Raw genomic sequence first — 15521 nt, forward strand, 5'->3', positions numbered from 1 at the left:
TATTTCAAAAACTAATTTGGCAAACGTCACTTTTAGTGATTTAGTCTACATTAGCGCGTATTCTGTAATGAAACAGTTGAAATTTAAAGGCAGTTAATTGTTGTTGCTTTAGGAATACCCAATAAAATTCTTAGATTTGCGATTTTTACGAGTGTTAAATTATAACAGTCCGTTAAAAAAGTTACAGAATACGCGCTATTGTCTGGCTGTGGATAAACCGTTGTATTGTATACGGGTCTTACCTACATGTGTTTTATCCGCCTAATTAAACACTCGAACTTCGTAACCTTTGCGCGGATAAAACACATTGTAAGATCGTTATACAATAAATAACTATTATCTAATAACTATTATCTAAAAATGAGTTACCCGTTTTTTGCAAAGCCTTTTACATTACCTCTCCATGCAAGTAATAACACATTAAGAGAGAGAGAAAAAATAACCTTCACCTCTTTTTTTTTGTTTAATTACAGAAACTGGTGCTGAAGAAATACGAGCTACGATCAAGATTTTGCAGACCTCCAAAGAGGTATGGATAATTGTGTTTTGTTTTAATTGATACAGTATTTTGAAAAACACACTTCTGATCCGCTATTGTCAGGATGGAGACAGAAAAATTTTGAAGTTTATACAGAATGTCACAGCAAGTTAAGAAAAGTGCATTATTAACCTTTAAGTGTAGAAAATTAATCTTTTTTCTCGAAAGCCGTATATGGATGTTTCCGAAATTAACTTTTTTTTAAAGGTTCACCTTATATTTTTTACATTTTTGGATACAGTTTTTAACACTGATTTATTTAAGCCAAATTGGTACTGGTCGATTGTGTTTAGTTTTTCAAATAATTTAATTTTTTTAACAAAAACACGATTTTTCAAAAAAGTTGGTATTACATAGAAACTAAGAATCGTAGAAAAGTAGGACTTTCACCATTTTAAAGAAGACAGTTTACATTTTAAAAGCCGGTTTACAGAACATTTTAATTGCAATTGAATTTTAATCGCAATTAACATGACATTTGTCAATTCATTTTAAATGGCAACTTAATTCGAATTAGTTTAATTTTGAATTAAATCTTAATGACGCTTCCATAAACCGACTCTTAAAGTATAATTTTTTAGCCAACTGCAGTCAAAAAGATAAAAAAATGAAAAATAACTTAAAGATTTTAGACTCCTATATTTTATTTTCGCATCTTATAGAGTTTTAAAATAATTGTCTCCCTAAAGACAGTTAAATGTCTATTCTCTCATGCAAAAGGTATTATCCTTAAAACATGGAAAAAATTATTAACCATTGTTTCAGTGGTCGAAAAGTAAAATTATTTTCTTTTAAAGTCAAATATCTTTTTAATTATTAACTTCATACATTTGAAACATTATGTTTTTAAGTTAACAATATTAATTTAATAGACTGAAAAACAAAAACAAAAACTAAGATGTTCCATTTAACTTTTTCAAGTTATTCGACTTTTAACAAACTTCTTAATTTGTTTATGTTCCTAATTGCTATGTGCTAAACAAGTGGTACAGATTTAAGTTTAAACTTTCCCCGTTAAAGTAGTGAAAGTCCTACTTCTCAATGATTCTCACTTGTTGTGTAATAAACTAAAACAAGATAGTTTTCGTCAAAAAAATCTAATTATTTCAAAAACTAAGCAGAATTTACCAAAACGTACAAGTTTAGATCAAAATCAACCGTCGGACTCGATGTGGGATTTTTAGTTCTAGACTTGCGCAGTTGATAAAAGCGGTTTTTCTCTGTTAACTCGTGTCTTTGAAGCTACGTCCGCAAAAGAAGCTGTTAAAGGCTACGTCCAAAAATGCCATAAAATTTAAAGTATCCTATTAAAAAAAGTATTTGAAAGTAATTTTAGTTGGTGACCAGAAAAACCGACACGAAAAATGCGCACAGGGAAAAAACTCACGAAAAAATCCACAAACAAAAACCCACAAGAAAAAACCCAAAGAGAAAAAAAGCTCACACAGAAAAATGCCCACAAAAAACCCACGTAGAAAAAAGGCCACACGGAAAAAGTCCATACAGAATAATGCCCACAAAGAAAAAAGCTCACATGAAAAGAAACCAACACCGAAAAAAGCCCACACGGATAAAAACTCACGTAGAAAAAAGCTCACAGATAAAATACACACATATCAAAAAGAGAAAGAATAAGCTATTACGTTTTCCCTTTAGTTCCAATTCATTAGTAAACTGATTTTTGTCCTATTCATACTTTCATAACTTATTGAAAAAATCATTTTTAGCATCTTTTTCAAATTCACGATATACACGTTAGTAGGGAGTTGTTAACGCATACCGATACTTTTTTGTTTACTCAAAAAATATACTATAAATATTTTTTGCACGCTTAAGCTCTATTTGATTGTTTACCACGCCTGTTTCCAAAACAGTACGTGTTTACAAGTTGCTATGTCCAAGGCATCGGTAAGTAATTTTTGAACTCATAGCGTTTAGATAGCTATAGTTCATTTTTTTATATAATCAACTGTCAGTGTCAAAATTGTGATACAGACCAGACTATGTCACCCTAAAAGTTCATGTCCAACTATTCTTGAAACTGGTTGTATTCTGTATTTGACATTTTGACCACTAGATTTGACATTTTTGAAAATTGGACGTTAGTGTTAATCGTTAATGGGTTAGTCTAAAGGTGGACTAAAATAACTAAATGTGTTGTTGTACGTGTTTTAAATTGGAGACAACTTGAAAAATTCAAAAAAAAATACTATTCATGATAATGCCAACCCGACGGCTGTATGACAGTTGATTTTAAAAAAATCGACTGTAGAAACGGTCTGTCCCGTACTGCGATTTTTTTTACTTTGCAACAATGATTAGGACATTTAATAGGTTGGTATCGCTATTGTTGAGATGGAAACGGTTATTTTTTTACGATAAGTGACAGTTCTTGTTAAATTTTTGATTGTTTATCCTGTTATCAACCCATTAGCAAGAAAACACCAAGTTATAACAAATATTATTATAATTTTTTTGAGAGATTTGTTATGAAAAATATTGTACACCTAACTTGTTTGGAAAGCAATTCCCACATTCACACTTAATGCATCAAAGTGCTCATGTGGGAAATTGCACTTTCCAAATTCGTTAGCTAAATAACTATTGACGACGCTTTGGACGTAGCAACCGGTAAACATAACCTGCTGTTTTGGCAATTATTTTGACATTATTTAATAAATCTTTAAAAAAATGAAAGGATCGTGCAAAAAACGGGATGAGCACTACAAACTTTAAGGATTACCGATGTCAAACAATAATAACAATTGTCTTCGATCGGTAAAATTTCCTTACCGTTCTTGATTCTATTGCATTAGGTACTTTTATCTAAATGTCACGTTGTTCACTTCTGATAACTCTGAGTGTTAGGGAATGGTATAGCAATATTTCGTATGTGAATTTGTCATGATCTGACGAGTTAAAAACCCTTATATCATTTTTCGAAAAAGTGTAAACTTTCTTCAGAAATTGTTATTAACCCATTTGTTGAGGACCACTGTGTGGCTTATGGAAAGAAGTTATTTTTTTCATTAAACAATGGTGGCGCATAGGCGATTTAAAAAATTTTCAAATCCCGTTCGAATCCCGGTCGACGCAAAGAAATATTTTTTTTCGTAAAACTTAATAACAAAAATTGAAGATTAACGTAATGGACCAAGAAGTTAATTTACCTCTGCTATTTTGATAAGAATATTAAAATTTACGCTAATTTTTACAATTATAGCTCAGCGGTTCTCAAAATTTGGGACTTTAATTTCAGAACGAATTTTTGGGAAAACTATGCATTTTACATAAATTTTGCTTAATCGGTGTGTCTTTCCATTCTCCATCTCACTTTGAATTTTTGCCAAACCATTCCCTAATACACTGTATTACCTGTTTCCAAAATATGTAAACGCCAACGTCGCATTTTACCAAATTTTTTTTTAAATAAGGTTGATAAAAATGTAAAATTGAAAGTATAAATTACATTAGCTATTAATTTTGTGAAGTGTATAAATAATTTATAAGAACTAATTTTGAGAGAAAATGCGATGTTAGCGTTTACATAATTTTGAAACAGCTAAGAGTTTGCGGTTATTACTTTTTCAACATTCCAAGACCTGCGGAATCGTCTTATTAGCACACTTTTTTATTAGCTACACTCTTCTTCACGATTCTAAGCAATAGTTTATTTTCGCTTTCTTACAGAAATTGCATCAATTATCAAAATTCTGTTAAAATGATCATTATTAGAGCATAATCTGTGTTTGCTATTACCGAGTAAAGCAATTCTAATATCGCAGCAATTTTCTCGAAAACTTACATATTCTTAAATAAAAGAAAAACTCAAATGAGTCGATTGTAATATATATTTGTGGGGTGATGCAATTGTAAACGTTTTATCGTTTAACGTTATATTTTTTGAGCGAAATTTTGTAAAATTTAGGACCAAAACATTCTTGGGAAAAACTGCATTTTCGATATGACAAATGCAGAGAGATGCAGAGACAAATGCAGTCTAGCTTTAAGCAATATGTCGAAAAGCTGTAATCAATTTTCCAAAATTTTAAATTTGTAAATAAGATTTAAAAAAATTACAACAAATCAAATTGAGGTGTCTTTGTCTTAAAAAAAATTGCCCGGTTACGCTTTTGATTATCTTAAAGGCATTGCCAACTTATTTTACCTGTTTTATGTTTTAACGGAAAATGAAAATAACGACGAAAATATCGTTTGTTCTATAACATTACGTTCTTTTCAAAATTTTCTGCGATGAAAAGTAAGCGAGATAATCACTTCGAAAGGAAGAAATCGTGACGTAACAACCGCCTCTCATTATGAAATCCTCTTATCACTGAACCGTTAGTACCCCTCTTAGTCACCAAAAACTTGACAGATTTTACATTTTTTACACATCTCCTACAAAATCAAAATATAACTACTTTTTTGACTAATTTCTGTTTTGAACTTCGCGAAACATCTGAGAAATTTTGATAAACTCTAACAGTGCCACTAAAAGTCAAAAACCATTTGATCTTAGTATTGGACCAAATGCTTGAGAGGCGGTTACGACGTCATAATTTCAAATTTAAATCCACTATTGTAATAAACGTTTTCACTACCATCATTTAAGACAAAGTTCCTTTTTAAGTTGCCAATGTCTTTAATTTACTCTTTTCTTGAAAGGGAGTGTGGAGAAACTGATTCTAAAATATTAAAATATTTTTATTGTTATACGAATAATTATAAATTTATATAAATCTATCCACGATTACAGAGAATGTTTTTTTTTAGTGAATTAATTTTCCCGTGAGCTTTTTTCTTGTGGGCTTCTTTCATGTGAGTTTTTTTGTGGAGGATTTTTTCATTGTAAGTTTATTTCTATGTGAACTTATTTCTGGGCGGGTTTTTTTCGTGTGACTATGGGCTTTTTTCTTGTGCGCATTTTTCGTGTGGGCTATTTCATAGGCTCAAAAAACTTTAAAAATGGTTCAGTACATAAGAATGAGCACCCAACCTCTTTCTGAAATTTGAAAAAAAAAATGGTTTCGTGTAAACTAAATTAATTAAAACCTCGCGGTACCGGTCATTACGTAGTTCACAGATTCAAGCCTCGAAAGTGTTTTAACTAAATTAGTATACACTGCTGTGTTAAGTAAATCCTAAAAAGACATATTATTTTTTAAGAGAGCTGATTTAAAAAATAGGTCAACAAAATACGGTAAAAATTGTAGGCAAATTACTTAAACATGTTCTTGTACACAATTGCCGGAAGTCTACCTAAAGCAACTAATAGCAATTCAAGTTTGCTAGCCTAAACAACAAAACATATCTACCTTTTTATTTTGCATCCATCCAGTATTTGGTATTGGGGCATTGTCCCACATTTAAAATAAAAAAATAAAAATAAAAAATCTAGCTGCTTCTACTCCACTTAACCATAGCAGAAACAGTTACAATAAACTTAATTTCTAAAATAAACATACATTCCATTGAAATTAAAATTAAAAAAAATAAAATGAAGGTAAGTTAACACGTTTTAGTCAATTCAAACTAGGATACAAATAACAATAAACAAAAAACAAAATTATGTATTATGTGTTATATTGATGGTAATAAATATATACCTTAATAAGCTTCTTAAAATTACTTACTAATTTTGATCTAAGTGCTAAAGGTACAGAATTATATAATTTGACATCAGTAAAGATTAAAGATCTTGTAAACTAACTAGTTGGGAAACGAGGCATAAACAGAACATCAGTATGACGTAAGTTAATGTTATAAAAATTGTACCTATATAATAGCTTATCACAAAGGCAGGGAGAAGTGGTTAAAATAACAACGTTAACATTAACAATTAACTAATATTTGGATAACAAATCGAGATTCAACCATTGCAACTCATTTAGCTTAGAGGATATGTAATCAATTGATCATGTTTACGCAGTTTGGATATAAATCTACAACAAGTATTATTCTTGCTTTTTATAATTGCTATATAGACAGGAAAAATAATCATTTAGACAATACTGAATTACGGAAAGAACTTAAGTTTCAGAGAGTTTTTTTCCGTAGTTTGTGATTTACTATGTGGTAATTTAGGCAAAGAATCCTCCAACGACAATAACATCTCTTTATTATTAAGTGAACATGATTTTTGAAGCGTAAATCAAAATCATTGTCAAATTTTTATATTTGGTTTGTTTAATAGACACATCACCCATTTATATTTATGATTCCTTTAACTTTTTAGGAGGATTTTGACTGTCAAGGAATTTATAGTATAATTATAATTGAAAACATTTTCTTAGTAGTATTTTAGTAGTATTGTTAGTAATTTAGTAGGTCGTATTTAGAGCTGAAACATAATGTAGCAGTGGTGGCTCCTTAGGGGAGGCAGAGGAGGAATTACCTCCCCAAACAAAAATGTAGATACAGTTTTTTAAATTGCATTACTAAATTCAAATTATTAATTTTTTTATTATGGGTCGTTATATTTTATTTATTTTAATACAAATTTTATAATTTTGCCCGCATAAGTCTTAACGCGCTAACTACACAGGTGTTCAAAAACTTTATATAAATGCCGATTATGAAACCAAATAAATAAAAAAAATAATACGCTAATTCAAAGATTTCAACAAAGTTTTTTACTTATACCTACTTAATAACCACTATAACTAATTATTTGGCAAAATAACTGTAGCAAGAGCAATAGATGTTGCGAGAAACGAACAAATAGAATAAATAGAATAAATCGAGATATAATTAAAAGATTAATTGATAGTAGGTATAATGTTTTTGGCTTTCCAAAATCTGACTCTTAGAAGACATGACGAAAGCGAATCTTCATTAAATAAAGGAAATTTTAAAGAGCTAATTTCTTTTTTAAGTACATATTATCAACATTTGAACAGAAAATTGTAGATACGAATATGTACCTAATACTTTTTTTGTCAACACAAAACATATCTTTGGTTATTTTTTATATTCAAAAATTTCTTATCATTAGATATGAATCTAATGTATAGCTCATTTCTTTTATATAATCAACTGTCAGTGTCAAAATTCTGATAAAGACTAGACTATATCTCCCTAAAAGTTCATGTCTAACTACTTGGAACTGGTTGTATTCTGTATTTGACATTTTGACCACTAGGTTTGACATTTTTGAAAATTGGACGTTATTGGTAATCGTTAATTCGTTAGTCTAAAGGTGGTCTAAAATAACTAAATGTGTTGTTGTACGTGTTTTAAATTGGAGACAACTTGAAAAATTTGGAAATCGAATTCGCTAAGTAAAAAATTACTTGACCTGACCTGACCTGACCTGACCTGACGACTCTTAGACAGTTCATTATAAAAAAATAATCGACTGTAGGTGACCTGACCTGACCTGACCTGACGACTCTTAGACAGTTCATTATAAAAAAATAATCGACTGTAGGTGTATTCCGTTTGCCTCCCCGGTTTACAGACCCGCGGACCGCCATTGTAATATAGAACATTTATCTGGATTGAGTTTGACATTGTGTTTGTGTAGACCTTAGCAGCAGCAACGGTGTGAATGTTAAATTTGAATTCGATCTGGGTATCGTCAGCAAAGGAATGAATAGTACAATATTTGATGCTATTTGAAATATCAAATGTATATAATAAGTATAACAGAGGCCCCAGGACCAAGCTTTGGGGAACCTCAGACGAGACTAGTCTTGAATGTAACAAATGGAATCATCTGAAACAACAGATTCGGTCAAAAAAGATCATCTTTACGGCCTTGATACACAAATAACTATTTTGGAATCGACTGGTACAAGTCACCTCGATCCGACTTTAAATGGCCAAGATATCGAGAGTTTCTCAATCGAAAAACTAAAACCTATATTGAAAATTTTTTGAAAAAAAATTTTTGTACAACAAACAAAAAAGTTTACTAATAAATAATCAAATCCAAGGAAATCCAAATATAAATATAAAAAAAAAATTTGACAAAAAAGTTTATTGACAAATAATCAAATCCAAGGAAGACAAGTTTGGCACAAAGCAGCGAGTTGTCAAATGCTTTAGAAAAATCAAGTAAAACTAAAGCAGCACACATGTTGGATAACTAAAATGGACCTTGAAAACGCGCCTTTACGTGTAGTTTGTTTCTATACTTCTAGATACGAGGTTCTGTCCTCACCATGTATTCGATAATGATCCTTTCAAAGGACAGAAGTGCCTCCGAAGCTCATATAGCAAATTTTTTATGTTTTAATAAAATTTCAAAATGTAGGGGATTTGCGGCAGTTGCTTTATTAATACAAACATCATATGAGCAATTTATGAAAAATTGCGAATTTGTGCAAAGTATTTAATAAATCGGTTTAAACTTTAAAATAACCTTATTGTCACTGAACTTGATAACATGTTGTATCAATTTTTTAAAAAGCCAAGCTATTAGGTGATTGTTGATGCTTCCTCAGATTGTTTAATGGAACTTAATTATCAGCTAAAGTAAATGCACGTTGACTTCAGGTTTACCCATAGCTGTTCAAAAAGAAAAAGCGTCAAAAATGACGATAAGTTTTCACGGACATATTATTTTATAAAAACCGAGAAAAAAATTATAATAAATTATATATTGCAGGTTACCAGGTGGGAACCATATCAAGTAAATAACACCCTGAAAGCACAGCAGAACATTGTTTTCTTCAATCGAGTTCCAAAAGTTGGTTCCCAAACTTTAATGGAATTAATACGACGATTAAGTATAAGAAATAATTTTGGCTTTCATCAAGATAGGGTGCAAAGAGTGGAAACAATTAGACTCTCTCCAGAAGATCAAGCAGTATTATCATCCCTGGTGTCTAGTTATGAACCTCCAGGAGTTTATATCAAACATGTTTGCTTTACCAACATATCAAGGTAAATAAATAGCAGTTAGGTACATTTTTAAATAAAAAAGCTATTATTTTTCAGATTTGGATTTCCTGAACCAATTTATATAAATCTCGTACGCGACCCAGTGGAACGCGTGATTTCTTGGTATTATTATGTAAGAGCTCCATGGTACTACGTTGAAAGAAAAATTGCCTTTCCTGACATTCCTCTTCCAGATCCTAAATGGCTAAAAAAGGTAATGTATACGCAAACGTAATCTAGTAATCTAATCAGAATCACAATGAACATTTGTGAAACCAAAGTAGAAAAAATAAATTATATGTGGCAACCTTGTCTAACAATCGTGATCGCAATAGAATTAGATTATTTAATTGAAAATTTGTGTTCTATCTAAAGAAATAGTTTGGTTTTAATCAAGTTAAAGTTAGTGGACAAAAGTGCTTCAAATGTGCAGTAGCATATGACAACATTGTAATATTTCTATGGAAACAAATTTGAAGGTATTTTTTGGCAAAGTGTCAAACAAATGTGTTAAACTTTTTAATTATTTTAAATCATTTATTGTAAAACAATAATGTTTTCGGCAAGTGATTACTGCGACATGTACTTGGTTTATGGTGCAAGTGAAGGAAAAGCTTTAGATGCGCTGAGACAATATGGCATCCGATATCCCCAGCGACGACAATCAAGCATTAATGTTTTTCGACGACTTGATCAGAGACTTCGAGAAAATCGCACTCCGGTTTCGGAATATTAAGGAATACATCCTGGAGGGCCTCGCGTAAGAAGAACTGTTGAGACAGAGGAAGCAATTATTGATGCGGTTGCTTAAATCCAAGCATCAGTTGTCAAGTTGGTAGACTGTTAAACATTCCGTTTAAAACAGTTAATAGGGTGACGCGAGATGAAAAGCTACATCCATATCATTATACAAAAGTCCAGTCTTTATTCTCAGCAGATTACGAACGGAGAATGGCTTTTGTTGAATGGATACTTCATAAAGATGTGGACTTTTTAAGAAAAATTTTATGGACGGATGAATCTTTATTTACCAACATCGGAATCTTTAATAGACACAAACACCATTATTACGCAATAAATAATCCATTTTTGAATTTTGAAACGGGACGTCAGCACAAATTTTCGTTGAAAAGGAAACCAATTAATAGGTCCTCATATTTTGTCAGATCGACTAGGACGTGATAAGTTTTTAATTTTTTTGCAATATGATTTAGAAAATCATTTATTGGATGATGTGCCTCTGGCAGTCAGAAGAGAGATGTGGCTACAAATGGACGGTGCTGGTCCTCATTACGCTGTACCAGTTCGAAGGTGGCTTAACAAAAATTACGAAAATAGGTGGTTAGGCCGCGACAGTGCTTCTCCTTGGCCGGCTAGGTCTCCAGACTTAAATCCTGTTGATTTTTTAATGGGGCCATATCAAAGACATTGTATTTACTCCACCAGTGCCGGAAAATCTAGCCACTTTGCTAGAAAGAGTTTTTGTAGCTTTTAACTCAGTTACTCCGGACATGTTAGAACGTACCACAAATTCTGTTCAAAAACATGCCGAAGCCTGCTTATTAGCAAATGGCAGAACATTTCAACATTTATTATAAAATACATTGTTTGTTTTTAATTTTACTGTTTATTAAATTGCTTTGATCCTAATTTAGTTTTCCCTAGTTGTTGTAAAAATATCTGTCTATTCTGGTTCCCAAGGAAAAATTTGTATCTGATGCTAATTTCGACTACCGCTATTGAGGTAACATAGCACAATGTTGCCGCTTTGGTAATTACTTTTTAAAGAATTACTGGCTACACGATGTCTGCACAAAAAAAATTCTTCAAACTTGTGATCTCTGAACTACTCTCCCGCTATGCTTAAAAGATTATCCGACCTTTTTGACACACCCGATAGACCGATTACGCACCTCTGGATCAGCCTATATATAATCCTAATAGTTATACAGTATCCTAACTGTGTTTAAGCTAAAATTCAAAAATTATGTAGTTATCGGTTCTGTTGTATTCACATTTGAAGTGAGTTAACTATTCAATTTCTTACATTTTACGTAGTACCTATTGTAAGATTAAAACCGCTGTACTATAGTTATTTGTTTTCCAGGATTTTGAACATTGCGTTTTGAGCGGTGATCGAGAATGCAAATATCTGACGGGAGAAACTCGTGAAGGAATAGGAGACCACAGACGTCAATCTATGTTTTTCTGTGGCCATCATTCTGAATGTTTGCCATTTAATACACCAGGTGCCTTAGAGCGAGCAAAAAGAGTTGTTGAACAACACTACGCAGTGGTCGGAGTCCTAGAAGATTTAAATACAACTTTAACAGTACTAGAAAAATACATACCCAGATTTTTCACAGGAGCATATGAGATATATTGGAGTAAGTACAAGTTTAAACCTCGGCTCTTCTATCGCCACAAAAGCAACGTGGCAACTAGGTTTTTGACTTCATGTTATAAAAGCAGAATCTGTTAGATACAACTGTTTAGACACAATAAGCTAGGCTATTTCACATGAAAAAAAATGGCGAAATGTGGAAGAAGTGGCGCTAGAAAAGTTCCGAGGTGTAAAAGCAGAGTCTGCTATAAGTATATTTTCACTGTGTCTCAAAAACTAATAATCACAGTTCATCGTTTGCTACTAATTACCTTAAAATATTTTCTTTGTCCATGCGAATTCTTTCAGTTTTTTTTTTTCAATTTATATAACTATAATTAATTATTTAATTACCGGGTATTACGTCGCCACAAAAAATAATATTTCTTACGAGTAGGTCATTCTAAAACAAGCGAAATTCCCCATTGGTTATGTTTAGTTTTATTACTATTGCTAGGTAACAACACAATTTGTACGGTTCAAGTACTACAGGGTGTCTCAGCTAACACTTTCGACCCTGATATCTCAGATATTTGTCAACGGATTTTTATGAAATTTAAAATGCAGATATTTTAGAAGATAAAGATTAAAATCCAATTAATGCAACAACTCAAGTCTCAAAAACGTAATTTTTACATGCCTTTTTAAAATGTTAAGCATTTTAAGACTTTTGTTAGAAAATTTATGCTTAGTGAAAAATGCTGTCAGAAAATACTTATTCGTGAAAAAACATCTGTTTCGCGAGAAAAATGAGAAACAAACTGTTAAACGTGGGTACAGATGCAAAAGCGTAGATCTCTATGAGACAAATGAGCACTACCATTGAATTTTGGTCAATCCTACTCGCAGAAACGTAACTGTCACGCAAGGGACATTTCACAATTATCTCTCACCCATACAAAGTTAAAAAACAATATTTTTGACTTATTTTTGGTACTGGATGCATTAATTCTTTCAAAAAGGACTAAAAGACTGAACAACAACTGAAAAATTTTAGACACTTGAATATTCAGAACTTTGGAAATGTTTCATACACTGCTGATTGGATTCTCTTCAAAAACTTAAATTACAGCCCCAACTATTGTTTCGTTTCCAGTCACGTGTTTTGTCCTCACTCGATTTAGTTCAGGTACGCTTCCTGTGTCTTCAAATTATTGACGATTCTTTGAACTTTAAGTTTCATAAATAACATTTCACAAGAAGTCCAACGACACTTTCCATAGGCGAATATTGATTCCTTTTTCAACAACACAGAAATTTCAGCCCCTGTTGTTGGTTTTTAAAGTAATTTCACCAAATTAAAACAATTTTACTTTTCAGACAGCGCGTACACTTTTTTTTCAGTACAGTTTTTTCCAGTGGCACGCAAATTACCGCACAGCATTGCTTCATCAATTGTTTCAAAGGGTGACTGCCCAAATTACTACCAAATTCGGATTAAGTTTTTAACAACAAAATTTAATTTTTTTCTTGGATCAGCCGAACGATTTGGTTAATTTCTTGTGTGGTCATTTATTTTTCGGGGTTTAATGATCTAGTGGTAATTTGGCTAAATTTTAAATAAAAGAAATGTGTTTTAAAATACTATTTTTTAACTTGAGGTATTTTTTTGCCCCTAATTGAAAGACCACCTCCTAAAATATGTGCATTCTAAATTTCATAACAATCCGTTGACAAATGAGATATTAAGCTCGAAAGTCTTAGCTGAGACACCTGTATAAATGCTGTACAATCGTGGAGGAAGAAGTTTCCCCCTCCACGTGTGCAACACAATTACGGACAAAACTGTATTTTCGGGAAAACAAGTTTTTTTATTTTGCTCAATATATCATTTAAGCATCGTTTGTTTTAGAATGTCACTAGAAATCATACAATTGTAATAAATGGGTATTTAAAATTATTTGTAATTTTATTAGTATTTGATATTATTTTTAATCCTGATTTCCGAGAGACTGTGTAGTTTTTGAGATAAGGGTGATTCAAAAGTGTCGAACCAACATTCGGATAAAAGACGTGAATTCAAATTTTCTTCCAAGCAACTTAATTTTCCATCTTTTTTTTTCCTTAACAACCGCCTTAGTTGTTGCTCGTTTGTGTTCAACGTTGTCGGATTTACTTTATTAGTGAATTTGTTTGTTCCGTAATTACATTAAATGTTTTGTACAGCGTAAGTCATAAAATAGTGCTTCTTTTAATAGGTGTATCTGTTTGTTGTTGCAAGGTCTATCATTTCCGCTACTTACATTAAAAAAAAACATGATGAACATGGCGTCCCAAAAACTTAACTCAAAAATCTAACCCTTAAAGAGCTACCTACATCTTATGAAAGAAGGCTTAAACAAATTTTTGTGACAGGAATTTGTAATTTAATTGGATATCGGTTATCACCACCCAAAAGGTGGTCCGACACTTTTGAATCAACCTAAATACTTTTAGCAGACTCATCTAATATATGTAAGTTATACAGGATGATTAAAACATATCGATATTATACTGAAATCTATCAGATTTGATTCAGATGTTCCGATCTCTCACGCGCCGGTAATTTACAATACACTTACAACAGAGGGGCTGGGGTTTCTTCATAGCTTAAATCCTAAAAAGTTAATTACCTCTGTTACACCATAAAATTCAACGAAAGATAAACGGACTTTAATGTAAAACCGTTTTAACACCAGTAGAGAAACTATGGTTTGAATTTTTAAATAATACAAATAATGTCCATTCGGAATTAAAATCATTTGTCAAATTGTTTCAAAGTTGGAAACTCCATTTAAAATTAGTCGTCCAGGCAATATCGCAGGGTTCCAACATAATGTCAAAATTTTTGATATTGACAATTGATTTAAAAAAAGAATGAGATATACTCTTACTCGTTTATGACTCGTTTGGATCATCCTGTAAATATTTAATTCGAAAATGTTCCAATTAATTTAATTAATCTTATCATTTTGCAATTTTCAGATGAAATCAGTAGATTCAATCCCATCAACAAGAATGCTTTTAAACCACCTGTTAGTGAAACCGTTAAGAATATTGTAAGACAAAATTTTACAAAAGAAATAGAATTTTATCAATTCTGTAAACAAAGACTGCACAAACAATATTCAGCCTTACAACTGGATAACAAAACATAGAAAATTCTGTAAGATAGCACATTCACGCATGTTATTTATATTCATCCATACCTATACATATCTATGGGGAGTTCAACTGAAAAGTTCATCAAGTTACCTTTGAAATGTTATTGGAAGAAGATGGAACGAAAAAGGGATGTGATAATTATTGTAAAAGTTTTCGGCAGTGTGACAAGTTGACGTTGTTCGTTGTACTTAGTATTTACATTATTGTCTAATAAATTTTCATTAAACACGTTAAGAGTTTTTTAAGTTAAGATTTCTGAGTTATCTTGGTGATTTTGGATTGAACAAAGCAACTCTTGTCACTTGATAGCAAACATGGATTTACGATCAACGTTGCCCTTTCAACTATACAATCAGGGATTTAAAGGTTCGTATTTGATTAAATTATGCACTTGAAATAGGTGCCGATTGACACTGACAGTTCTCTCAAATAATTATCAAAAAAGTAGAATGCCAACATTATTCAACTAAATTACCCTGGTTTTTAGTGTAATTGGTGTAATTATTATAGCACTCCGTTCGACATTACGATACGCAAATAGCCTATCGTAATGACCCGAAGAAGAAA

At 31.6% G+C, this 15521-nt stretch overlaps 1 protein-coding gene across 1 annotated transcript in view; it reads left to right on the forward strand.

The window, feature by feature from the left end:
- pip (pipe) overlaps window positions 1-15188 on the forward strand; it is a 41842-nt gene extending 26654 nt beyond the window's left edge. Inside the window, exons 3-7 of the mRNA XM_964566.4 lie at window positions 474-529; window positions 9153-9430; window positions 9485-9641; window positions 11535-11814; window positions 14775-15188. Coding sequence (XP_969659.3) covers window positions 474-529; window positions 9153-9430; window positions 9485-9641; window positions 11535-11814; window positions 14775-14947 — 944 coding nt within the window. The 3' untranslated portion in view covers window positions 14948-15188. The remainder of the gene's footprint in view (window positions 1-473; window positions 530-9152; window positions 9431-9484; window positions 9642-11534; window positions 11815-14774) is intronic.
- The last annotated feature ends 333 nt before the right edge of the window (window positions 15189-15521 follow it).

The sequence above is a fragment of the Tribolium castaneum genome, chromosome 1 (assembly GCF_031307605.1).
Source record: "Tribolium castaneum strain GA2 chromosome 1, icTriCast1.1, whole genome shotgun sequence".
In the NCBI taxonomy this organism is placed as follows: Eukaryota; Metazoa; Arthropoda; class Insecta; order Coleoptera; family Tenebrionidae; genus Tribolium; species Tribolium castaneum.